Source organism: Ovis canadensis, chromosome 2, assembly GCF_042477335.2.
Source record: "Ovis canadensis isolate MfBH-ARS-UI-01 breed Bighorn chromosome 2, ARS-UI_OviCan_v2, whole genome shotgun sequence".
Taxonomy (NCBI): Eukaryota; Metazoa; Chordata; class Mammalia; order Artiodactyla; family Bovidae; genus Ovis; species Ovis canadensis.
In genome coordinates this window covers 71,806,140-71,831,994 of record NC_091246.1, presented here as the reverse complement: position 1 = coordinate 71,831,994, position 25,855 = coordinate 71,806,140, and the positions used below count along the sequence as shown (strand labels likewise).

At 42.8% G+C, this 25,855-nt stretch overlaps 1 protein-coding gene across 1 annotated transcript in view; it reads left to right on the top strand.

The window, feature by feature from the left end:
- LOC138432364 (uncharacterized) overlaps nt 1-25,855 on the top strand; it is a 220,713-nt gene that overhangs the window by 115,027 nt on the left and 79,831 nt on the right. Inside the window, exons 5-6 of the mRNA XM_069573718.1 lie at nt 16,626-16,735; nt 20,920-21,024. Coding sequence (XP_069429819.1) covers nt 16,626-16,735; nt 20,920-21,024 — 215 coding nt within the window. The remainder of the gene's footprint in view (nt 1-16,625; nt 16,736-20,919; nt 21,025-25,855) is intronic.

The window sequence follows — 25,855 nt, the reverse complement described above, 5'->3', positions numbered from 1 at the left end:
TCTTTTGTGTTTCTCTCCCCTTGTGCTCTTTCCCCCAACCCCCTCCTCTTCACTTTGGTTCCTGGGCAGCTGCTCCTGTGAAGACAGTGCAGATCCCATCTGCTTTTAGCATATGGGACCAACGCTGTTGCTTCCACAGTCCTTGCATTTTCTGTTCAGAGCAGGGGTGGGTTATTGTGTGGAAAGTGAGGCAGAAAATTGCAGAATGATTTAACAACCAGTCTTTGTTACATCTTCATATAGTAATGATGACAACAATAGATCTTTCTATCCATCATCCATCCATTTCTCATTTTTTTCCTACTGATAAGTTGTTTCCTTACACATTTATATTAAAAAATACAAGTAGATACAATTTAAAATCAGGGAAAATATAGAAGGACTGAGGCCAAGAGGAAATTGAAACACAAACCTGCATATTACAGGACCCATAAATATTACTGTCAACCCATGATTTTGGCTCTGAGCATCCTGGCACCCTAGCAAAGGAGGCAATGCTGTTGACCTATAAGATTCCTGGTGTCCATGAGGGGCTGATCAATGGTAGGTGGGCAGAATGTCAGGCAAAGTTTCCCTTGGCATTTTGCTCTGAAGAAAGTTTTTCAAATGGGCTTCCAATAAGATTTGGAGCATTCTTCAGAACAGAGTATTAAGGGCTCTAAACTTAATGCTCATTCTACCCTCATTTTGCAGTTAAAGGATGCAGTTCAAGTTTCAGGAAAACCCCACATATAAAACAAACTGCTGGTTGTAGTTATGAAAGTACTGAATGATAACCAATACCCCTGGATTTAATTTTCCTGACTTCAGAAGATTAAAATGGTCAGTGTCATCCACCATTCCATATGAGGAAAGTATAGACAGACATCACCCAGGAAGCATTCATTCAACTATTAATAAATCCACTGGTGATTTGTCAGCAAAGTGGATGGTGGGCTCAGTTTGTTAGGGGATGAAGACAAATGCAGTGCATGCTCTGGGCATCCTTCCTGAGTGGAGTTGCTCTTCACTGTGGTTGGCACTCTCCTGAGTCTCCTAGGTTATCTCTAATTGCAGGGGAAGGTTGGGGGAAGTGGATGCTGTAATGAAGATCATTTTCACTGCTGAAATCACCCTGTGGGTCAGTCAGTAGTACCCTTTCATATGGAAATTGTTTGGGAAAGACAGTGATCATTTCACCAGAGCTTATCTAAGAGCTCTAGAGTTAGAGTTTGAACCTGCCCTGATGAGTGTCTGTACAAAATAGCCAAATAAAATCACTGTCAAGAAACTCAACAGCTTCTTCTGTAAGCTTAAAATGCAACCAACAATTGATTGAAAAGACAGCATGATAAAATGTGTTTCATTTTCCTTAGGTTTTATGGTTTCACAGTGTTTAAAAATTGAAAGGAAATAGTTGATATTTTAAGTTGCAGACTTGTTCTCCACCAAGGTTTGTAGTCGACCCCCAGGGATATGGAATCACAGACTCAGCCTACAGGGCCCAGGCAGGTCATGGCAATTCACAAAGGGAGCTGGTTGCAAATAAGAATGAATGAATGGTGGCAACTGTGGCGACCTGAAGATACATTCAAAAGGTGGTGGCAACTAGTTCCTTCATGTGATTGTTGTCATATGAAAGTCAGACCCAGGAATTTCATGCTGTGCCATTTTAGTCAGAAATTCATATTTTCTGTGAGGTTTTTCTGATTATTAAGACATATGGTGACCAAGTTTAAAAGTGCCTATGGGCTAGATTTAGCCTCTGCTCCATGGTTTTGCGCCCAGTGGACCAGCTGGCTAAATGTGAAAGAGGAAATAAGAGGAAAAGAAAGAGACTGGACTAAGAAAACAACTGCAAGTCCATGCTTTTAGTCGATTATAGGTTCGTGTCTTTGAGAGAACTATAGTAGATGCATTTTGCCTTCTAAAAAATGAAGACAAGATTAATTCCCTATAAGTGTGCTGTGTCAGTTCAGTTCAGTCGCTCAGTCGTGTCTGACTCTTTGCAACCCCATGAACTGCAGCACGCCAGGCCTCCCTGTCTATCCCCAACTTCCGGAGTTTACTCAAACTCATGTCCATCAAATCAGTGATGCCATCCAACCGTCTCATCCTCTGTCATCCCCTTTTCTTCCCGCCTTCAATCGTTCCCAGCATCAGGTTCTTTTCAGATGAGTCAGCTCTTCGCATCAGGTGGCCATAGGATTGGAGTTTCAGCTTCAGCATCAGTCCTTCCAGTGAATATTCAGGCCTGATTTCCTTTAGGATGGACTGGTTGGATCTCCTAGCTGTCCAGGGGATTCTCAAGAGTCTTCTGCAACACCATAATTCAAAAGCATCAATTCTTCAGCACACAGCTTTCTTTGTAGTCCAACTCTTGCATCCATATATGACTACTGGAAAAACCATAGCTTTGACTAGACGGACCTTTGTTAACAAAGTAATGTCTCTGCTTTTGAATATGCTGTCTAGGTTGGTCATAATTTTTCTTCCAAGGAGCAAGCGTCTTTTAATTTCATGGCTACAGTCACCATCTGCAGTGATTTTGGAGCCTCCAAAAATAAAGTCTGACACTGTTTCCACTGTTTCCCTATCTACTTGCCGTGAAGTGATGGGACCAGATGCCATGATCTTAGTTTTCCGAATGTTGAGTTTTAAGCCAGCTTTTTCACTCTCCTCTTTCACTTTCATCAAGAGACTGTTTAGTTCATCTTCGCTTTCTACCATAAGGGTGGTGTCATCTGCATATCTGCGGTTATTGATATTTCTCCTGTAAATCTTGATTCCAGCTTGTGCTTCATCCAGTCCAGCATTTCTCATGATGTACACTGCATATAAGTTAAATAAGCAGGGTGCCAATATACAGCCTTGACGTACTCCTTTCCCAATCTGGAACCAGTCTGTTGTTCCATGTCCAGTTCTAACTGTTGCCTCCTGACCTGCATACAGATTTCTTAAGAGGCAGATCAAGTGGTCTGGTATTCCCTTCTCTTGAAGAATTTTCCACAGATTGTTGTCATCCACACAGTCAAAGGATTTGGCATAGTCAATAAAGCAGAAGTAGATGTTTTTCTGGAACTCTCTTGCTTTTTCTATGATCCAGTGGATGTTGGCAATTTGATCTCTGATTCCTCTGTCTTTTCTAAATCCAGCTTGAATATCTGGAGGTTCACGGTTCATATACTGTTGAAGCCTGGCTTGGAGAATTTTGAGCATTACTTTGTTAGCGTGTGAGGTGAGTGCAATTGTGTGGTAGTTTGAGCATTCTTTGGCATTACCTTTCTTTGAGATTGGAATGAAAACTGACCTTTTTCAGTCCTGTGGCCACTACTGAGTTTTCCAAATTTGCTGGCATATTGAGTACAGCACTTTCACAGCATCATCTTTTAGGACTTGAAATAGCTCAGCTGGAATTCCATCACCTCCACTAGCTTTGTTTGTAGTGATGCTTTCTAAGGCCCACTTGACTTCACATTCCAGGATGTCTGGCTCTAGGTGAGTGATCAAGCCATTGTGATTATCTGGGTCATGAAAATCTTTTTTGTATAGTTCTTCTGTGTATTCTTGCCACCTCTTCTTAATATCTTTTGCTTCTGTTAGGTCCATACCATTTCTGTCCTTTATTGTGTCCATCTTTGCATGAAAGTATGGTGTATAATGTTATTGTTAAAGCCATATTTGAGTCAGAAGAGAGCCAGATCATAAAAATTGTATTGCAAAACCACAGATGCTACTTGTCATCTGAAACTGGTTTTTTTTTTTCCTTTAATGTAACTTGAAATCTCAAGTCTGCCAGATGCAAAGTCTTGTCTTTGCTTTGCAACAGGTACAGAATTTCTCAGCTGAATTTGTGGATATTTTTGTCTCATTCGTGTAGAGATAGGTGATATATAAAGAGAAAGCTTAGAGAGGTGTTTGTATCTGTTATGCTAAGTTTTCACTTGGCAAATTGAGGTGCCCCGAACATTATGTAATGAAGGTGCAGGCTGCTATTTCAATTTTTTAAGTTTTATGCTGTGTTACGTTAATGCTTAACGCAAAGTTAACTGTTTTGGGGGAGTGTAGGGAGTATGGCATAAGCAGCTGAAAATGTGCATTTAAGTTGTTAAACATCATTGTAAAGTCTGTGTAAATCTAACCAAATTGGAAATGTGCCTCCTTGCCACCTGTTCGGTGCTCACCTGTGCTGGTTTGCTTGCTGGGAATCACACAGAGACTTTAGGAAGCCTTGAAAACCAATGGAATCATGGCTTGTGCTGCCACATAAATAAATTAGTCCCTCTGTGAATATATGCTAAATGCTCTAGAAGGTGTATTCTGGCCTCACTTAGTGAACTCAGATACCCTTTGTGTTTCTGCAAGTCTGATGACCTTCAAATGACTAGGCAGCTTTGTGGAATTCAGTCTTGATCCTAAATAATGCACATAGGGGAGGGCCTTCACTGTAATAGGCAATGGCACCCCACTCCAGTACTCTTGCCTGGAAAATCCCATGGATGGAGGAGCCTGGTAGACTGCAGTCCATGGGGTCGCTAAGAGTCAGGCACGAGTGAGCAACTTCACTTTCACTTTTCACTTTCCTGCATTGGAGAAGGAAATGGCAACCCACTCCAGTGTTCTTGCCTGGAGAATCTCAGGAACGGGGAGCCTATGGGCTGCCATCTATGGGGTCGCACAGAGTCGGACATGACTGAAGCGACTTAGCAGTAGCAGCAGTAGCAGTCATAGGTTAAAATATAATGGTAGAAATGAGCCCAACTATAAATCAGCTGATTCGCCTCTGGGGTCAAGCAAAGTATGGTGTAGATTAACAACAACAACAAAAAAACCCTTGAAATGAGCACAGCATAAAAATATATAAAATTGTTTGTAAAACCAAACCAAACCCAAAACAAAAAAACTCTCCATAATCCTGAGTCAACTGGCAATGACTCAGAAAAAAAAAAACAAATAAAAAACATTATCATAACATGGGGAAATTTCTGTTTTCGTGAAGGCTCTCTGTACAGAGTAGCTCAGGACAAAAAAGGGAAGTTACTGTAAGGAAATGTTTCATGGCATTTAAGTCAGAGGAACGCAATGTACTGGAACTACGTGAGGAAACAGGTATTTTCTGCATGGTTCCCCCATCTGCATCTTTCTGTATCATCATCTCTCTCAGCTTCCTGTCCCTCTTGCACTTGACCCTGCCTGGCTCCCTCCTCTAAGATTGCATCATCTTGTAGCTAAGGTGACTCAGTAATTTATCATTCCAACCAGGACTCTTTGAGTATGAGAGGAAATATAACCAGTAATCCCTCCAGGAGGGCAGACATAAACTGAAATGTCCCAGGTAAGCCAGGATGTAGGATCACCCCCCCACCCCCAGCCATTTGGAGCCCTGGAACCCATCATGTTTATTAGTATCTGGGTCTGTTGGTCCAGACTGAAAGATCTTTTAATCAGCATCTCATTCCTAACTAATCTACTGGATAAGGTATGGGACCCAATAGTGCAAACAGAGTATCAGGAGCTCTGAGCAGGGCCAATTACTCTTTAAGAGTATGGCCAGTTCTCTTTAAGAACAGGAGAAGCTGGTAACTGGCACAGTGTCAGAGATTCATCATGTTCTAGGTCCAGAAATGTTAGATCAATTGCTTTGTAGTAGCCTTTCACAACAGCACCCTGCTCTGGGAGCAAAAGCTGGGTTTAAGCTAGCCCCGGCTCAAAGATTTCTAAAGCCAAGAGACTTAATGTCTAGCTTTCATGGCTCTCCATCCTCCAGTTTGTTCCCTGAAGTACATGTATTTTCTCACTCCTATTTTGTCAGTTTCAACTTAGTCTATAATGCTTCTGCCTCTCTTTCAGCAGTGATCAACTGTGTTTAATCTACTCTATTTTCCTCTGATAAAAGAAGCCCAGCTTTCTTTGTGTTTAGATAGGGCTGACTCAAGTCTGGTCAGTTGGCATTGATTCCTGACCATAGCAATTGATCCAGAGATGGGTCTTTAATTTAGCTTGGTTCAGTGAGACTCAGCCTGGGGCTTTTGTTGGAACATTTTGGAAGGACGGGGCTTGCTGAGCTGGGGGCAGTGTTGTTCTGGCAATGATGACCATCATCTTGTCCTGTGGGAGGGGAAGCCCGCCTGAACAGGAGACTAAAACAGAGAAACACTGAGTGAGCATGAGAGCCAGAGCGAGAGTGGGAGGGTCTTAAAATCATTCAAACTCCTGGATACAATCATTCTTCAAAACTGAATTTTAATCCTGAATATTTCAGTTTCATGAGCCATAAAATTCCTATTTCTGTTCAACTTGGTTGAGTTTCCACCTCTTGCCAACAAGAGTTTTCACTGACATCCTTTCCTTAGAATCTTGTTTGTGCTTTGGTTCACTCACCTATCCCTCTGTCCAAGGCTGACCCCTCATTCTGCTTATTGGAAACCACACAGTTCTTTGATCTTGGTTTTTCCTTGCTGAGTGTCAGGACAAGTGTGCTAAGATCCCACAGGAATCAGGGAACTGGTTCAACATTCAAACAAATTAGCAGACTGCCTTTTCGTAAATGGTGAAGCTCACTATTTTACTAGTGTTTAGGTCACTGCTGGTCATCTCAGAAAATATTTAATTGGTTTTTAAGATGTGTATGTAGATTGCCTGTGAAACTTGATGGGATTTATGATCCAGTTGTTTTTGCGTAAGATTCTAAATGTTTAGAGATAACGACAAATATACCAAGTACTCCCAAATAGCCCTTCCCAGTGCTTTATACTGATGTTTTATTTGTACAAAATAATTTTAGTTGAGTGTTATATGGATTGTGAATTATACGTTTAGTTGCTAATTGTAAAGCTTTGAGGGGAAAACAAAACCAAATAATACATTTGATTTCTTAGAACTTATAAGTATCTTTAAGAGAAGTTGATTGGCAATTGCTTGCAAGAAATGCTAATGTATTTTTTTAAGAGGCAACTTAAACAATTATTTATTTATTTTTGACCACACTCCATGGCACGTGGGACCTTAGTTCCCCAAATGGGGATCGAACTCACACCCCTTGCATTGGAAGGAGGAGTCTTAACCGCTACAACACCTGATAAGTCCTAACAAATTTATTTTAAAGAGGAGACAAAAGCACTGACTTGAAGTTTGGGAAAGTTCTCCATTTTTCTAATTTTCCCATGGGTGCAATAGAAACCTACTGTGTCTTATCATAATGCTATCTATGGTGGGCACTCCAAGAATCTACTTTATGTCTAATCACTTCCCAAAGGCTCTATCCTCTAACTACCCTCACTGGAGACTAGGTTTCAAAGTATGATTTTAGGGGGACAAACATTGTCTTTGGCCGTGCTCATTTTGGAGATTCCAAAATAAGAGGCAGTAATAACCCATCGTGTCTTCTTCAGTTCTCCAAACTAGAGGGAGAGACTTTTGGTAGGAGAAGTAAAGGAATCTTTAAATCAGCAGGTAGCTTTGCCTTTGGAAAATATTTTGGCAAGAAGTACAATATTTTTCCTTTTTGGATGAAGGAGACTTTTGATCTGCAGGCATCGTCTGTTTGAATGACATTAATTCTATAGATCCAGGATGACTCCCAGAGGAGAGTAAAGAAAGGCCAGCTGTTGAGAACTCCCTTTGAAGAACACACTTATCCTCACTGTTTTTGAAGAGGATGGCCTGGTGGAACTGGCATTGCAACCATTCTGGCTGTAAACCATCATGTTTTATCATTTCTCAGCGCAATGCATGGGTGTTATTTTCTCTATCACATAAATACTAACCAAGGACATGACAGACAGTTTCATGCCTCAGTCATGATTCTAATTATTCTACTTTCGCAGGCTCGACTTAGGTTCTTTCTTGACAAACCATTACTTTCAGCTTTAGCATGTAGTGTACTCATGAATCAGTAAAGACGACTCAGACACAGCAATTTCCTTTTTGTTCTGTTATTGCTTAAAAAAAAAAAAAAACAGATTGAAGGGACCCATTTTTGTTTTCTTGCCTCCCTTAAAAAGCTGCTGTTTACAAGTGATGCTGCCTGTGGTACTTGCCACACAGAGTTTGTTTACCAAGATGCTAGCATCTTTCTGTGCCAGGAGCGGGTAATACCTGTCTGACTGCATCAGCTGTTCTGGACACATGTCCCAAAATTATACCGGAAAATCCCAAACTGACAATATGATAACCATGGTATACGTTTTTTTTTTTTTTTAAAGAAAAGTCCAACTTCAGACTTTCTTGCAGAGCTGCCTGTGGCCTATCTTGAATAATTTGCAAATAGCCCATCTTAATTCTCTATGGTCCATCAGCTTAAATATGCAAAATTAAGGTCTTCTTACCAGGAAGGAAGTAAAAGATACCTATTTTCAAAAAAGGGAACGAAACTTAACATCTGCTTCCACTGACTTCTGCTTCTCCTGGTTTCAAAGTCCTTAGAATCAAGGATTTATTTTCTCCTATTTATCCCCTCATCAGAGGTGTGTGAAATTAATTATTTGGATCTGGTTGTTCTAGCTTCAGTTGAGTTCAGTTCAGTTGCTTAGTCATGACCAGCTCTTTGCGACCCCATGAATTGCAGCACGCCAGGCCTCCCTGTCTATCACCAACTCCCGGAGTTCACTCAGACTCACGTCCATTGAGTCAGTGATGCCATCCAGCCATCTCATCCTCTGTCGTCCCCTTCTCCTCCTGCCCCCAATCGCTCCCAGCATCAGAGTCTTTTCCAATGAGTCAACTCTTCACATGAGGTGGCCAAAGTACTGGAGTTTCAGCTTTAGCATCATTCCCTCCAAAGAAATCCCAGGGCTGATCTCCTTCAGAATGGACTGGTTGGATCTCCTTGCAGTCCAAGGGACTCTCAAGAGTCTCCTCCAACACCACAGTTCAAAAGCATCAGTTCTTCAGTGCTCAGCTTTCTTCACAGTCCAACTCTCATATCCATACATGACCACTGGAAAAACCATAGCCTTGACTAGATGGACCTTTGTTGGCAAAGTAATATCTCTGCTTTTGAATATGCTGTCCAAGTTGGTCATAACTTTTCTTCCAAGGAGTAAGCATCTTTTAATTTCATGGCTGCAGTCACCATCTGCAGTGATTAGAGTGAAAATTTAATCTAAAAGTTCTAGGTAGCTATCACTGGCAGAACTAAAGTATCTTTGGTCTATGATGCATTTTAAGTCAAAATCTATTCACCATCTGAACTCCTAAATTACTGTTTTTCTTCTTTTTATAATGAAGAGGAACATATTAATAATATTTTCATAAGAAAATATCCGTACCTTCTTTGGTCTTGCTCCCAAAGTTAAATAAATGCAAACTAAATTCAGGAAATTTCCTGTATAGATATACTCTGTGTGTGTGCGTTTTCAGAGACAGGCATAGCAGTCTCAAGTGTAGGTGGGAAGTGATTCGATCAAAAGAGTGGAGCCCTTATGATTGAGGTTAGTGTCCTTTAGAAGAGATCCCAGAGAGATCCTTTGCCTCCACTGCTGGGTGAGGACACAGATAGAGGTCAGTAGTCAGCAGCTCAGAAGAGAACCCTCACCAGAACCTAACCATGCTGGCATCCAGATTCCAGACTTCAGCCTCCACAACTGTGAGAAACAAATTTCCCTTGTTTAGAAGTCCCTCTGTCTGTGGTTCTCTATTATAGCAGCCCAGACGGACTAAGACTGTGTGTCTAGTGGCTGAGTCTTTCTTCTAGAGGCTGAGGGAAGGGGAGAAATCAGCAATTAAATTTCTTTTCCTTTTTGTAAAATATGATGGTTCTTTTTTTCTATCTTTATACATCATCTGGAAACACAGTGTCGACAAAAAATTTAGTCACAACCTTAAAGTGGAGACATATTTTACTTGGTGAGAATGTTAAGGATCCCAAGCCCCAGAGTTATCTTCTCAGTAACTTGGAGAAAACTATTCCAAGGACGCAGGACGGGGAGCCAGGCTATCTAGTAGTTTGTGAAAAAAAGGGGGACAGACAGTCTGAACATCAAAGATTATTGTGAGGTAAGGAAAATCAGTTTAGATCAGTCGCTCAGTCGTGTCCGACTCCTTGCGAACCCATGAATCGCAGCATGCCAGGCCTCCCTGTCCATCACCATCTCTCAGAAATCACTCAAACTCACATCCATCGAGTCAGTGATGCCATCCAACCATCTCTGTCATTCCCTTCTCCTCCTGCCCCCAATCCCTCCCAGCATCAGAGTCTTTTCCAATGAGTCAACTCTTCGCATGAGGTGGCCAAAGTACTGGAGTTTCAGCTTTAGCATCATTCCTTCCAAAGAAATCTCAGGGCTGATCTCCTTCAGAATGGAGTGATTGGATCTCCTTGCAGTCCAAGGGACTCTCAAGAGTCTTCTCCAACACCACAGTTCAAAAGCATCAATTCTTCGGCGCTCAGCTTTCTTCACAGTCCAACTCTCACATCCATACATGACTATTGGAAAAACCATAGCCTAGACTAGACAGACCTTTGGTGGCCAAGTAATATCTCTGCTTTTTAATATGCTGTCTAAGTTGGTCATAACTTTTCTTCCAAGGAGTAAGCGTCTTTTAAGTTCATGGCTGCGGTCACCATCTGCAGTGATTTTGGAGCCCCAGAATAAAGTCTGACACTGTTTCCACTGTTTTCCCATCTATTTCCCATGAAGTGATGGGACCAGATGCCATGATCTTTGTTTTCTGAATGTTGAGCTTTAAGCCAACTTTTTCACTCTCCTCTTTCACTTTCATCAAGAGGCTTTTTAGTTGCTCTTCACTTTCTGCCATAAGGGTGGTGTCATCTGCATATCTGAGGTTATTGAGATTTCTCCCAGCAATCTTGATTCCAGCTTGTGCTTCTTTCAGCCCAGCATTTCTCATGATGTACTCTGCATAGAAGTTAAATAAGCAGGGTGACAATATACAGCCTTGATGTACTCCTTTTCCTATTTGGAATCAGTTAGAACTCCCAGTTCTAACTGTTGCATAAGGTACCAAGTAACATTCTGCGGTGTATGGAAAGATGTAAGCCTGACATTTATTTACACACATTTGTTTAACCATTAAATAGCCATAAAAGTAAGGGTAACTTGTGAAAAGAACATTCTCCTGGCAACCGTTGTGACAGAACTCACAATAGTGAATGATGCTGATTCCTGGACTTGCCGAGGATTGGCTTCTAATTTCCTAAAATCCCATAAATGCATCTCAAACTTGTCAAACTAGAGACCCTGATTTTTGGTTTGTCACATATGGTCCCTGTGCCAGGATTACAGGGTTGTGATTATAGTATGTAATGTAGTGAGACTGGATTTTTTAAAAATAGCAAACACAGACTTGATACATCTGAATTAGTATTCATTTTAGAAGGCTGTATGTGCATTGCCTGAATGCTGGTCATAACACAAAACTTCATTGGAGCTTCTCTTTCACTTTGTCCTTTGGAGACTATTGGTGAGGTATACAAGCAGCCTCTCCTTGTTACTTTATAATCAGAATCTTGCTTTCAAACACCAAATGGTACTTTGCAACTTGCCATACATCCTCTTCACCAAGAAATTTCAGATGTTCAAGCTGGATTTAGAAAAGGCAGAGGAACCAGAGATCAAATTGCCAACATCCGTTGGATCATAGAAAAAGCAAGAGAATTCCAGAAAAACATCTGCTTCTGCTTCATTGATATGCTAAAGGCTTTGACTGTGTGGATCACAACAAACTGTGGAAAATTCTTAAAGAGATGGGAATACCAGACCACCTTACCTGCCTCCTGATAAATCTGTATGCAGGTAAAGAAGCAATGCTTAGACCAGACATGGAACAGCAAACTGGATCAAAATCGGGAAACGTGTACATCAGGCTGTATATTGTCACCCTGCTTATTTAACTTCTATGCAGAGTACATTATCTGAAATGCCGGACTGGATGAAGCATAAGCTGGAATCAAGATTGCCAGGAGTAATATCAATAACCTCAGATATGCAGATGACACCACTCTATGGCAGAAAGTGAAGAGGAACTAAAAAGCCTCTTGATGAAAGTGAAAGTGGAGAGTGAAAAAGTTGGCTTAAAGCTCAACATTCAGAAAACAAAGATCATGGCATCTGGTCCCATCGCTTCATGGGAAATAGATAGGGAAACAGAGGAAACAGTGACAGACTTTATTTTGGGGGGCTACCAAATCACTGCAGATGGTGACTGCAGCCATGAAATTAAAGATGCTTGCTCCTTGGAAGGAAAGTTATGACCAACCTAGACAGCATATTAAAAAGCAGAGACATTACTTTGCCAACAAAGGTTCATCTAGTCAAAGCTATAGTTTTTCCAGTAGTCAGGATGAGATGGTTGATGGTATCACTGACTTGATGGACATGAGTTTGAGCAAGCTCCAGGAGTTGATGATGAACAGGGAAGTCTGGTGTGCTGCAGTCCATGGGGTCACAAAAAGTCGGACACAACTGAGCAACTGAACTGAACTGTATGGATGTGAGAGTTGGACCATAAAGAAAGCTGAGCACTGAAGAATTGATGCTTTTGAACTGTGGTGTTGGAGAAGACTCCTGAGAGTCCCTTGGACTGCAAGGAGATCCAACCAGTCCACCCTAAAGGAAATCAGTCCTGAATATTCATTGGAAGGACTGTTGCTGAAGCTGAAGCTCCAATACTTTGGCCACCTGATGTGAAGAGCTGACTCATTTGAAGACCCTGATGCTGGGAAAGATTGAAGGCAGGAGGAGAAGGGGATGACAGAGGATGAGATAATTGGATGACATCACCAACTGGGTGGACATGAGTTTGAACAAGCTACGGGAACATGACTGAGCAACTGAACTGACTGACTTCTGACTATATATTGTTGTTGTTCAGTTGCTCAGTCACGTCCAACTCTTTGCGTCTCCATGGACTGTAGCATGCAAGGCTTCCCTGGCTTCCACCATCTGCTAGAGCTTGCTTAAACTTATGTCCATCGAGTCAGTGATGCCAGACAACCATCTTGTCCTATGTCATCCCCTTCTCTTCCTGCCTTCAATCTTTCCTAGTATCAGGATATTTTCTAAGGAGGCAACTCTTTGCACCAAGTGGTCAAAGTGTTGTAGCTTCAGCTTCAGCATCAGTCCTTCCAATGAATATTCAGAGTTGATTTCCTTTAGGATGGACTGGTTGGATCTCCTTGCAGTCAAAGGGACTCTCAGGAGTCTTCTCCAACACCACAGTTCAAAAGCATCAGTTCTTCGGTGCTCATCCTTCTTTAGAACTGACTGTGTGAGAGTTCAAATTTCCACCCAAGGATGGGGGCTTGCAACTGTAGAGAATATTTAAAAGACTATTTATTGGACAAATGAATTTACCATAGGCTTTGAAAGAATTTGCCTACAATGCAGGAGACCCAGGTTCTATCCTTGGTTGGGAAGATCCTCTGGAGAAGGGAATGGTAAACCACTCCATTATTCTTACCTGGAGAATCCCATGGAAAAAAGAGCCTGGAGGGTACAGTTCACCGGGTTGCAAAGAGTCGGAGATGATGGAGTGACTAACACTACTATGCTACTTGAAAGCCCAAACAACTGAGATGGCCAGGACTCAAAGAACTCACAGACGGGTGACGCAAACACTGCTGGCAGTCTCCGAGAGCTCAGAGGGACTTGGAGAAGGCCCAGGAGATGAGAGCTGGGTGAATAGTGTCCAGTGTCATCTTTGTTTTTCAGGGTTACCAGAATGTTATTGTATTTTGTGTGTGTATGCTAAGTGCTTTAGTCCTGTGTGACTCTTTGGGACCCTATGGAACGTAGCCCACCAGGTTCCTCTGTGGGACGATTCTGTCAGTGGGAGATGGGAGCGGGTTGCCATGCCTTCCCCCAGGGGATCTTCCTGATCCAGGGACCGCACCTGCATCTGTTAGTCTCCTGCATTGGCAGGCAGGTTCTTTTACCACAAGTGCCACCAGAGAAGCCCTGTTATTATATTTTATTTTGCTTCATTCTTACTTTTTTCGCTGAGAACATCTAAGTCCTCTGTTAGCAAATTTCAATTGTATAATACATGTTAACAACTATACTTACCATGCAATATTCCAGATCCTCAGGCCTCATCCATTCTATAGTTAAAAGTTTGTACCTCTTTACCAGTGTTTCCCTATTTTCCCACTCCTTAGCTCCTGGTGGCTTTGATGCTGGGAGGGATTGGGTATAGGAGGAGAAGGGGTCAACAGAGGATGTGATGGCTGGATGGCATCACTGACTCGATGGATGTGAGTCTGAGTGAACTCCGGTAGTTGGTGATGGACAGGGAGGCCTGGTGTGCTGCGATTCATGGGGTCGCAGAGAGTCGGACACGACTGAGCAACTGAACTGAACTAGCTCCTGGTAACTATCTTTCTACTCTCTGTTTCTGTAAGTTTGGCTTTTTAAAAAAAGGTTCCTGGGCCTTCCCTGGTGGTCCTATGATTATAAATTATCCTTCCAATGCAGGGGGTTCCTGTTCAGTTCCTGGTTAGGGTGTCAAGATTCCATATGCTCCGTGGCCAAAAGCCCAAAACATAAAAGAGAAGCAATATTACAACAAATTCAATAAAGATGTTTAAAATGGCCCACACTAAAAAAAAAGCTTCCACATATAAATAATATATTTGTTTTCCTCTATCTGGTGGTTTAGTCACTAAGTTGCATCCGACTCTTGTGACCCATAGACTGTAGCCTGCCAGGCTCCTCTGTCCATATGATTTTCCAGACAAGAATACTGGAGTGGGTTGCCGTTTCCTTCTCCAGGGGATCTTCTTGACCCAGGGATTGAACTCAGGTCTTCTGCACTACAGGCAGTTTCTTTACAACTGAGCTACCAGGGAAGTCCCTTCCTCTATCTAGTTTATTTCACTTAGAATAATGCCCTCGAAGTCCATCCATGTTGCTGTTAAGTGGCAAGATTTCCTTCTTGTGGCTGAATGATATTCCATTGAATGAATATATATATTATATAATGTATATCACATCTTCTTAAAATCTGTTCCTCTGTTGACAGATGAAATATTGAACTCACATTTTGACCTATTATTGGATGGCTGCTGTTATTCTAAAGACTAGAGATAATAAGGCTTGACCCACCTCCCTAAACCATGCCCTAAAAGAATTTGATATAGATAGAGAGATAGACAGTTCAAAAATTGATAAATTCGGTAAAATATGAAGTAAAATGGTAAGCTGAGAGCCTGAGATGAGAACACACGTTCTTCTCCCTGGCTGCACATAAAAACTAAGTGGAAGTTTTTGAAAAAAATAGAGATGCCTTGTCCCCACACCAGAGCATTGAATTTCCTAATATAAGATGAGGGTTCAGCATGTATATTTAGAAAACAAAACAAAAAACCCTTCCTAGGTGATTCTGATCTGTAGCCAAGTGCTGAGGCCCAGTGTGTTTATAGCAGTTCATTCTGCCTGTGAGTGTTATGGAACACAGCAGTGAAGAAATGCTTGTTGAACTGAGTCTTGGATGATGAATAGTAGTTTGAGGTCAGAAGGAACTCTAAGCAGAAGAGATGGGGGTTTCAAAATCAGGAAGCCAGGCCAGGCCCAGGTTGACCTGGGAGTGTGTAAGTGCTCCAGCATGGCAGGAGTGTAAAGGTATAGTGCAGGTCTTGTATGTGCAGAAAGGGGGTGTGGAGGGCACGTACACGGGGCAGACAGAACGTGAGGGACTGGAGCTCACGGTGAATCTGGACTGGGTGAGGGTTAGGGACCTGATGAGGGCTGGAAGGAGAGGCCTGCTCACAGCAACAGAAGAGAGAGCCAAGACCGCAGGCAATGAGTGCCGCTGGACGGGACTTTGAGAGACGTTTCTAAGGCAGAAGTCAAAGAATTCGACAACTGTGCATACTGTGTTGTCTGTTAGTAATATCAGTTCTGGTAGTTTTTGAACTTTCACTTCTATTTTTTTTCTCAAATAGTAAAATCATTCCCTTATATATTTACATACTCCCAGTTATTCTACCCTTTCTCTGTACACTTAGGGAATACTAAATGTGAAAAAACAAAACAAAACTGTCACTATAATAGAATGAGGCTGAAAGTGAAAGTGTTAGTCGCTAAGTCATGTCTGACTCTTTGCGATCCCCATGGACTATAGCCCACCAGGCTCCTCTGTGTGTGGGATTTCCCAGGCAAGAATACTGAGGTGGGTAACCATTCCCTTCTCCAGGGGATCTTCCCGACCCAGGGATTAAACCCAGGTCTCCTGCACTGCAGGCAGATTGTTAACTATCTGAGCCACCAAGGAAGCCCAAGACTGAGATTATATATATATACACTTATATGCATCTATAGTTTGTATTCACATATACATTATTTTTCTTACCATCAACAGTTGCCTTCCCCAGTGCACGTACTGAAGATAAGCCTGTGAGCCCTGTTAGCATGGTACCAGGAGAATTTGATGAGCTCAAACTCTGCCCGTGGTCCATTCCACTCTCGCACTTGACATTTGTGAATGCAGATATGTCTGACAAGTGTCAATAAGGGTGTCACAGCTCAGAGTAGTACCCATTCCCACCTTGCCTTTCCTTATCACTCATGTGTTCTGGGGTGAACGTGCTGTTTTAATCTTCTAATATTTTCTCGTTTGGAATTTTTTGAAGGGTAATGCTGTGGTTTCCAAGGTGTAGAAATAGATCTTCTCTCTTCTCCTTACAGAGTTCAGTGCATTTTCAAATGCCTTGCGAAGATACCAGTGTGAGAAAAAGGAACACTCGATGTTCAGCTTCAGCCGGACAGAAGAGGTGTCTGCTGCACAGTACTTCGAGGTCAGGGAAGTGGCCCCTGGCAGAACTGTGTCATTTCAAAGTGACACACACCTGGGTGGGGTGGTGGGTAGAGAATAGAGTGCAGTGGTTTTTAACATGTGGTCCTCTGACCAGCAGGAACATTCCCTCATCTGGGGAACATATTTCATCTGATTGTTGTGGTGATGTAATTTGATTAGAGGATATAAGTGAGGCACTCCGCATGGTGCCCGGCACATAGCGAACTCTCCCAAATGGTGACCATTACAGTCAAAATATTTATTCCTGACTCATGCTTGTGGACTTACATGCACACACCACCCAGCCGGCGTGCTTCCTCAGATCACTACTGTCAGGGCCTTCTGCCGCATCCCCACCCTCTCCTGGGATTTCTATCCAAGACTTCACTTTCTCTCTAGGCTGATGGGACTCTTCAGGGCCGTCCCTTTTGGCCTTGGCCCCTTTCTCTCTCACTTACCTCTTTAATTCTTTTTTCACTGGACTAGGTCTTAGTTGCAGCACACAGGATCTCCATTGCCTCCTGTTGCAGCACGCGGACTCTCTAGTTGCACATGTGGGCTCAGTAATTGCGGCATCTGGGCTTAGTTGCTCTGTGGCATATGGGATCTAAATTCTCCTACCAGGGATTGAACTATATCCCCTGCATTGCAAGGCAAATTCTTAACCACTGAACCACCAGGGAAGTCCCCTGTATTTTTCATGACCAATCTGATCACATGGACCACAGCCTTGTCTAACTCAATGAAACTATCAGCCATGCCATGTAGGGCCACCCAAGATGGACAGGTCATGGTGGAGACTTCTGACAATACATGCTCCACTGGAGAAGGGAATGGCAAACCACTTCAGTATTCTTGCCTTGATAACCCCATGAACAGTATGAAAAGGCAAAAAGATAGGATACTGAAAGATAAACTCCCCAGGTTGGTAGGTGCCCAATATGCTACTGGAGATCAATACAGAAATAACTCCAGAAAGAATGAAGAAACAGAGCCAAAGCAAAAACAACACCCAGTTGTGGATGTGACTGGTGATGGAAGTAAAGTCTGATGCTGCAAAGAGCAACATTGCATAGGAACCTGGAATGTTAGGTCCATGAATCAAGGCAAACTGAAAGTGGTCAAACAGGAGATGGCAAGAGTGAACATTGACATTTTGGAATTCAGCAAACTAAAAATGAACTGGAATGGGTGAATTTAACTCAGGTGACCATTTTGTCTACTACTGTGGGCAAGAATCCCGTAGAAGAAATGGAGTAGCCATCATAGTCAACAGAAGAGTCCAAAATGCAGTACTTGGATGCAGTCTAAAAAATGACAGCATGATCTCTGTTCATTTCCAAGGCAACCTATTCAATATCAAAGTAATCCAAGTCTATGTCCTGACCAGTACTGCTGAAGAAGCTGAAGTTGAACGGTTCTATGAAGACCTATAAGGCCTTCTAGAACTAACACCCAAAAAAGATGACCTTTTCGTTATAGGGGACTGGAATGCAAAAGTAGGAAGTCAAGAAACACCTGGAGTAACAGGCAAATTTTGCCTTGGAATGCGGAATGAAGCAAGGCAAAGGCTAATAATAGAGTTTTGCCAAAAGAATGTACTTGTCATAGCAAACACCCTCTTCCAAAAACACAAAAGACATTAAACATGGACATCACCAGATAGTCAATGCTGAAATCAGATTGATTATATTCTTTGCAGCCAAAGATGGAGAAGCTTTATATAGTCAGCAAAAACAAGACCAGGAGCTGACTATGACTCAGATCATGAACACCTTATTGCCAAATTGAGACTTAAATGGAAGAAAGTAGGGAAAACCACTAGACCATTCAGGTATGACCTAAATCAAATCCCTTATGATTATACAGTGGAAGTGAGAAATAGATTTAAGCTACTGGATCTGATAGATAGAGTGCCTGAAGAACTGTGAATGAAGGTTCGTGACATTGTACAGGAGACAGGGATCAAGAACATCCCCATGGAAAAGAAATGCAAAAAAACAAAATGTCTGTCTGAGGAGGTCTAACAAATAGCTAGGAAAAGAAGAGAAGCAAAAGGCAAAGGAGAAAAGGAAAGATGTGCCCATTTGAATGCAGAGTTCCAAAGAATAGCAAGGAGAGATAAGAAAACCTTCTTCAGTGATCAATGCAGAGAAATAGAGGAAAATAGAATGGGAAAGACTAGAGATCTCTTCAGGAAAATTAGAGATACCAAGGGAACATTTCATGCAAAAATGGGCTCAATAAAGGACAGAAATGGTATGGATCTGACAGAAGCAGAAGATACTAAGAAGTGGCAAGAATACACAGAAGAACTATACAGAAAAGATCTTTACAACCCAGATAGTCACGATGGTGTGGTCACTCAGAGCCAGACATCCTGGAATGTGAAGTCAAGTGGGCCTCAGGAAGCAATGCTATCAACAAAGCTAGTGGAGGTGATGGAATTCCAGTTGAGCGATTTCAAATTCTAAAAGATGATGCTGTGAAAGTGCTGCACTCAATATGCCAGCAAATTTGGAAAACTCAGCAGTGGCCACAGGACTCAAAAATATCAGTTCGCATTCCAATCCCAAAGAAAGGCAATGCCAAAGAATGCTCAAACCACCACACAATTGCACTCAACTCACATGCTAGTAAAGTAATGCTCAAAATTGTCCAAGCCAGGCTTCAGCAATATGTGAACCATGAAAATCCAGGTGTTCAAGCTGGATTTAGAAAAGGCAGAGGAACCAGAGATCAAATTGCCAACATCTGCTGGATCATCAAAAAAGCAAGAGAGTTCCAGAAAAACATCTACTTCTGCTTTATTGACTATGCCAAAGCCTTTGACTGTGTGGATCACAATAAACTGTGGAGAATTCTTCAAGAGATGGGAATACCAGACCACCTGACCTGCCTCCTGAGAAACCTGTATGCAAGTCAAGAAGCAACAGTTAGAACTGGACATGGAACAACAGACTGGTTCCAAATTGGGAAAGGGGTACATCAAGGCTCTATATTGTCACCCTGCTTATTTAACTTATATACAGAGTACATCCTGAGAAATGCTGGCTGGTTGAAGCACAAGCTGGAATCAAGATTTCCAGGAGAAATATCAATAACCTCAGATATGCAGATGACACCACCGTTATGGCAGAAAGCAAAGAAAAACTAAAGAGCCTCTTGATGAAAGTGAAAGAGGAGAGTGAAAGAGTTGGCTTAAACCTCAACATTCAGAAAACTAAGATCATGGCATTTGGTCCCATCACTTCATGGAAGATTGATGGGGAAACAGTGGAAATAGTGACAGACTTTATTTTGGGGGCCTCGAAAATCACTGCAGATGGTGACTGCAGCCATGAAATTAAAAGACAGTTGCTCCTTGGAAGAAAATTTATAATCTACCTAGACAGCATATTAAAAAGCAGAGATATTACTTTGCCAACAAAGGTCTGTCTAGTCAAAGCTATGGTTTTTCCTTTGGTCATGTATGGATGTGAGTGTTGGACTGTAAAGAAAGCTGTGTGCTGAAGAATTGATGCTTTTGCACTGTGGTGTTGGAGAAGACCGATGAGAGTCCTTTGGACTGTAAGGAGATCCAAACAGTCCATCCTAAAGGAAATCAGTCCTGAATATTCATTGGAAGGACTGATGCTGAAGCTGAAACTCCAATCCTATGGCCACCTGATGCAAAGAACTGACTTATTTAAAAAGACCCTATTCTGGGAAAGATTGAGGGCAGGAGGAGAAGGGGATGACAGAGGATGAGATGGCTGGATGGTGTTACTGACTTGATGGACGTGAGTTTGAATAAACTCCAGGAGTTGGTGTTGGACAGGGAGGCCTGGCATGCTGCAGTGCATGGGGTCGCAATGGGTCGGACACGACTGAATGACTGAACTGCACTGTGCTTTCAGCCTCCGCGTTGGGAAGGACCCCCCAACACTAGTTGGTCAAGAACAAGGGCTGAATCCATAGTATGGAGCAAGAGAGAAGTCTGGCGTCTCCTTAGAGTTATGGGCCTTGTCCATAGGGCCGGTGTGGACAGGTCACCGATGTCTCAGAGCCTCCACTCCCCTGAGAGTTAGAGCCTCTGAGCCTCGGCTCTCCTCAAGCGTGCCTTGACCATGGCGGCCGTATGTGCTCGTGAAGGCCCTGCCCTGTGGTATGTTTACTCTCCCTCTCCTCCTCTTTCCCTTACAGTTTTATGACTGCCTTTCCCAGCAGCAGAATGTGATGCGAGATTTTGTGATGACAGCCACTTACCACAGAGCCATCCTCCAGAACCACACTGACTTTAGAAATAAGGTAATGCTGGCAGCAGTTTATTAATCTTACATCACTTTAAGAAGCCTTATCAAAAACTGGACTCAAAATTCAGCTTTAACTATGTACCTAATGGAAAGAATTAAAAACAGGTATTGAAATAACCATTTGTACATGAATGATCGTAACAGCACTGTTCACATTAGCCAAAAAGTGGGAGAATTCCAAATGCCCATCAACTGATGAATAGATGACCAAAACATGGTATATCCATATAGTGGAATATTGTGAATATTGCTTATATTTATGGAGAAGGCAATGGCAACCCACTCCAGTACTCTTGCCTGGAGAATCCCATGGACAGAGGAGCCTGGTAGGCTGCAGTCCATGGGGTCGCGAAGAGTCGGACACAACTGAGGGACTTCACTTTCACTTTTCACTTTCATGCATTGGAGAAGGAAATGGCAACCCACTCCAGTGTTCTTGCCTGGAGAATCCCAGGGACCAGGGAGCCTGGCGGGCTGCCGTCTAATGGGGTCGCACAGAGTCGGACACAACTGAAGCGACTTAGCAGCAGCAGCTTATATTTATATTGTTCATAAAAAGGAATGTACTGCTGATACACGCTGCATTGCAGATGAACTGTGGAAACATGCTCAGTGAAAGAAGCCAGTTACAAAGCTCATATGATTCCATTTATAGGAAGTATCCAGAATAGAAATCCATGGAGAGAAGGCAGAGTGGTGATTCCCAGGGGCCAGGGGAAAGGGACTTGGGGCATGGCTGCTTAGTGGGTACAGTGCCTTTTGTGAGGGGCTGAAGATGTCTTGCTAAATGTAATGGTTGCATATCGTAGTGAATGTACCAAAGCCCACTGAATTGAACACTTTAAAATGGTTAATAGCTAATTGTATATTATGTGAATTTTACCTCAAGAGGGAGTTAAGCTTTGAGTGCCAGGAACTCGAGAGGCTGAATGCACTGCGCTTTGATGCACAGAACAGGTTAGGAGCTTTATTGCTACATAATGAATAGCTCTTATTGTATCACTTTACTTCACTTTTTTTTTCATAGACTCCATAAGTGCCTGCATTTATTTCCTTCACAAAATGGATCTGAATGAAGAATGATTGCTAACACACGGTACAAGTGTTGTCCATTATTTTCCTACCTGTTAAACAGCCAAAGTGTTCCAAATACTATATAGCTCATCTCAGAAAACAAGATCAGGGGTCAGTGAATCAGCAGTCCTGGGATCTAGTTTCATATTTTCCCACTTACTAGCTTTGTGGTCTTAGGCAAAGCATTAGATTTCTCTGAACCTCAGAATCTCATCCCCTGCCATAGTCGCTGTAGATCAGTGGCCTTTGAAATTTGCAGCATTAATTCTGCAGGAGGAATGTGGTAGAACAGTGAAATCAGGATCTCATCCCTGTGTTCACACATGTTTACAAAGTTGTATAGATGCTCCTTTCATGAAGAGATAGTTTCGTTTTTTGTCCTTCATCTCTGCGCAATCCTTGGGATGCATTTCGATCAGTAGAATATGACAAAGATGACGTTGCATGCATTTCAGAGCCTCCGTCTTCATGAGACTTCTGGCTTCATTCACCCCCTTGGCACACTGAGACCACCATGATGACAATTAGCCCCGTCTAGCTCACTTGAGATCGGGAGGTCAGGTGGAGAAGTGAGGCAGTCCAGTCAGGAGCCAGTGCCAACTGCCAGACTGATGAGTGAGGCCAGGCTGGACCTTCCTGTCCAACCACCTCTCCAGCTGAATGCAGGAACAGGAGTGAATCCAGGCAAGCCCCACAGAGAAACTGCCCAGCCTTCCCACAGAGCTGGGGGAAATAATATATCAGTTCTAGTTTAAGCGACTAAATCCTGATGTAGTTCATGGTGGTGAAACAGTTCATTAAAGCACAGAAGAGACATATGAAAAAGTAGTGACACATAGGCGCCCAGCTTGAAGTTGATTTGCGCATGATTTGTTTTCTGCTCTCATGTCCGTTCTGCTATTGAACCCATCAGAGAACTTTTCATTTTGGTTATTGTATTTTTCAGTTCTAAAATTTCCATTTGGCTCTTTCTTTACGTCATGTATTTCTTGACTGAGACCATTTATTTTTCCCTTGAATCAGTAGTGTTTATGATTGATGCTGGGAGCTTTTTTTTTTTTTTTAATAATAGTGACTTGAAAGATTTGCCAGGTAATTCTAACATCTGTGTCACTGCTGTGTTCACTACAGTTAATTATCTGTCCCCAGGAAATTGGTACTTCCCTCAGTCTTCCTGTGCCAGGGAATTTGGGGTTGTTTTCCATACATCTTGGTTATTATATTATGAGACCCTGGGTCTTGTTTAAAGCCTATGGAGAGTGTTGATGTTTCCAACTGAGGATTCGTTCAGCCTGGTTAGGCTCACACCACTAGTTGATCTGCTGGGGGCTCTGGTTTCCACGTCATTTCACCTTTCCAAGTGTTCACGGTGCCATCTGGCTCTATCCCATGTGCATGTCACCCAGTGGTCAGTGTGGCACCTTGGTAGAGTTCTCAGAGTTTTGATGTGCTAATTAAGATCAGATCCGTGCATATACAGTTTGAGGGTGAATGTTGGGGTTTCTTTGCCCAGTTCTTTCCTCTCCATGTCTCCCTGGTACTTTCTGGTTCCCTGAGACCACTTTTAGTCTCTGGCCAAAAGGCTCCCTCTGCCACGCACGTCCATGGCCTTGCCTAGGTATCACCAAGCAGAGAGAGGACAAAGAGAGGGAAGGAAGCAATGGGGCTTGGTCCCTGCCTTTCGGATCTGTGGCACCACTGAAGGCAGAGGAAGTGTCCCTTCTCTGATAGTGTGGGCTAATGTGATGATATGACTCCTTAAGATTTCTGGGCTGGAGCATAGAAGAATGTAGGAAAGGGGAAAAGAAAGGAAGGGTGGGGAGGGGAAAAGAAAAAAAAAGAGCAAGGGAAAAACTAGAATTTTCACACTCTGTTTTGGCATTAGGGGTTCCCTTCTCCCAGCTAGAGCTCTCTTGCCTGCACCCTGGCCTCCTCAGCTGGTGTGTTGAGTTCAGGCCCCAGTTGAGGGTAAGGAGATACATGGCTCAGTAGTATTTGAAACTCTGATCATCTTCCCCAGTCTCCCCACTACTGTTGACTTTTCAGAGGCTTCGAGTAGCTGCTCCATGCATTCCGTCCAGGTTTTATAGCTGCATTTAGTGAGACAGTCAGAGTGAGGTGGGCTTTCTCTGACTTACCCAAAACTGCTGCTGCTGCTACTAAGTCGCTTCAGTCGTGTCCGACTCTGTGCGACCCCAGAGATGGTAGCCACCAGGCTCCCCCGTCCCTGGGATTCTCCAGGCAAAAACACTGGAATGGGTTGCCATTTCCTTCTCCAATGCATGAAAGTGAAAAGTGAAAGTGAAGTAAGTCATGTCAGACTCTTAGAGACCCTATGGACTGCAGCCCACCAGGCTTCTCCGTCCATGGGATTTTCCAGGCAAAAGTACTGGAATGGGGTGCCAACGCCTTCTCCTAAATTATTCCTGCTGCTGCTGCTGCTGCTGCTAAGTCGCTTCAGTTGTGTCCGACTCTGTGCGACCCCATAGACAGCAGCCCATCAGGCTCCACCGTCCCTGGGATTCTCCAGGCAAGAACACTGGAGTGGGTTGCCATTTCCTTCTCCATACCCAAAACTAGACATTTTCAAAAAATCAAACACAGGTACTCTGATGGGCAAGAGAAGAAGGTATGACCAAAAATGGCCTTGTCTGATCAAAGGGTCTCATGTGTTGAGGCACCAGGACCCTTCTTCTGCCAGTGGGCATTCCTGGTTAACAGTGAGGAAGTAAACATTCCTACTGAGCAGGATCAGTTACGATAGGTAGGCATGATGAGGACAGGAGGACAAAGCTTGTTTTTTCTCACACCCTACCTGGTATTCAGAATTGTGGATAAGCAGTCTAACTGACCTGTCTTACAGTTATCTTGACAGTTGATATAATTCAGCTGTCAACTGTTGGTTGCTTTTGATGGTTTGAAGAGGCTTCTTGGAAGTAATACTTTTGGGAAACTTCTCTCCTTCTGAAATTGCTTAGTTTTAATCTCTAATCTATTTTCTTTAATCTATAGCCTATTTTCTATGTTATCTATAATCTGTTTTTAATTCTTATTGTAACTTTAAAGACCATTCCCCAAACTACTACTTATCTGCATTTGATGAGTTTTTCACAGAATCTCACGGGGATTTTGTCACTTTACTATTTAATTTGTATTTCTTTTCATCTATGAAAACAAAGATATTGACCAGATCATCTCTAAGGTCACTCCCTCCTCTAACCTTATTGGATTCTATGAAATACTTTCTTCTTGCCAGCCTGGAATGGGTTTTTCTGACAGTGAAATAAAATAGGCATCCATCTGTTGGGGTTTATGAAGGTGATAACGAATGACATGTTTGATAATTAATTATATCCCTTTCCCCTTCTGAATTCTGACCCAGTTTAGAAATAGACACAGATGTCAGGTAGAAATCACAGTATCAGCTTTATTGTTGGCAGTGCTGTTTGCAGTATGGGGCTTGGACATGTGTCCAAGTTTCCCACCCATTTTCCCCCAAACTAAATTTTTCCACTCACTTGTGTTCTGAATGTCTGGCCTACCTAGACAGGTCCCAAGCCCACCCAGCAAGCTTCCACATGGGAGACTCACAACACATGCTTGGGCAGAGGGTAGACAGGCTGGCCCTTCCAAGTACCAGCGCTCTACGAGCTCAGACTGGTTTCCGGCATCACCAGGCAGATATGTCACTTCTGTTATGAGGTAAAAAGGGGAAGGGGAGGTGAGCTCTCTTGTTTCCAGTCCTATCCACT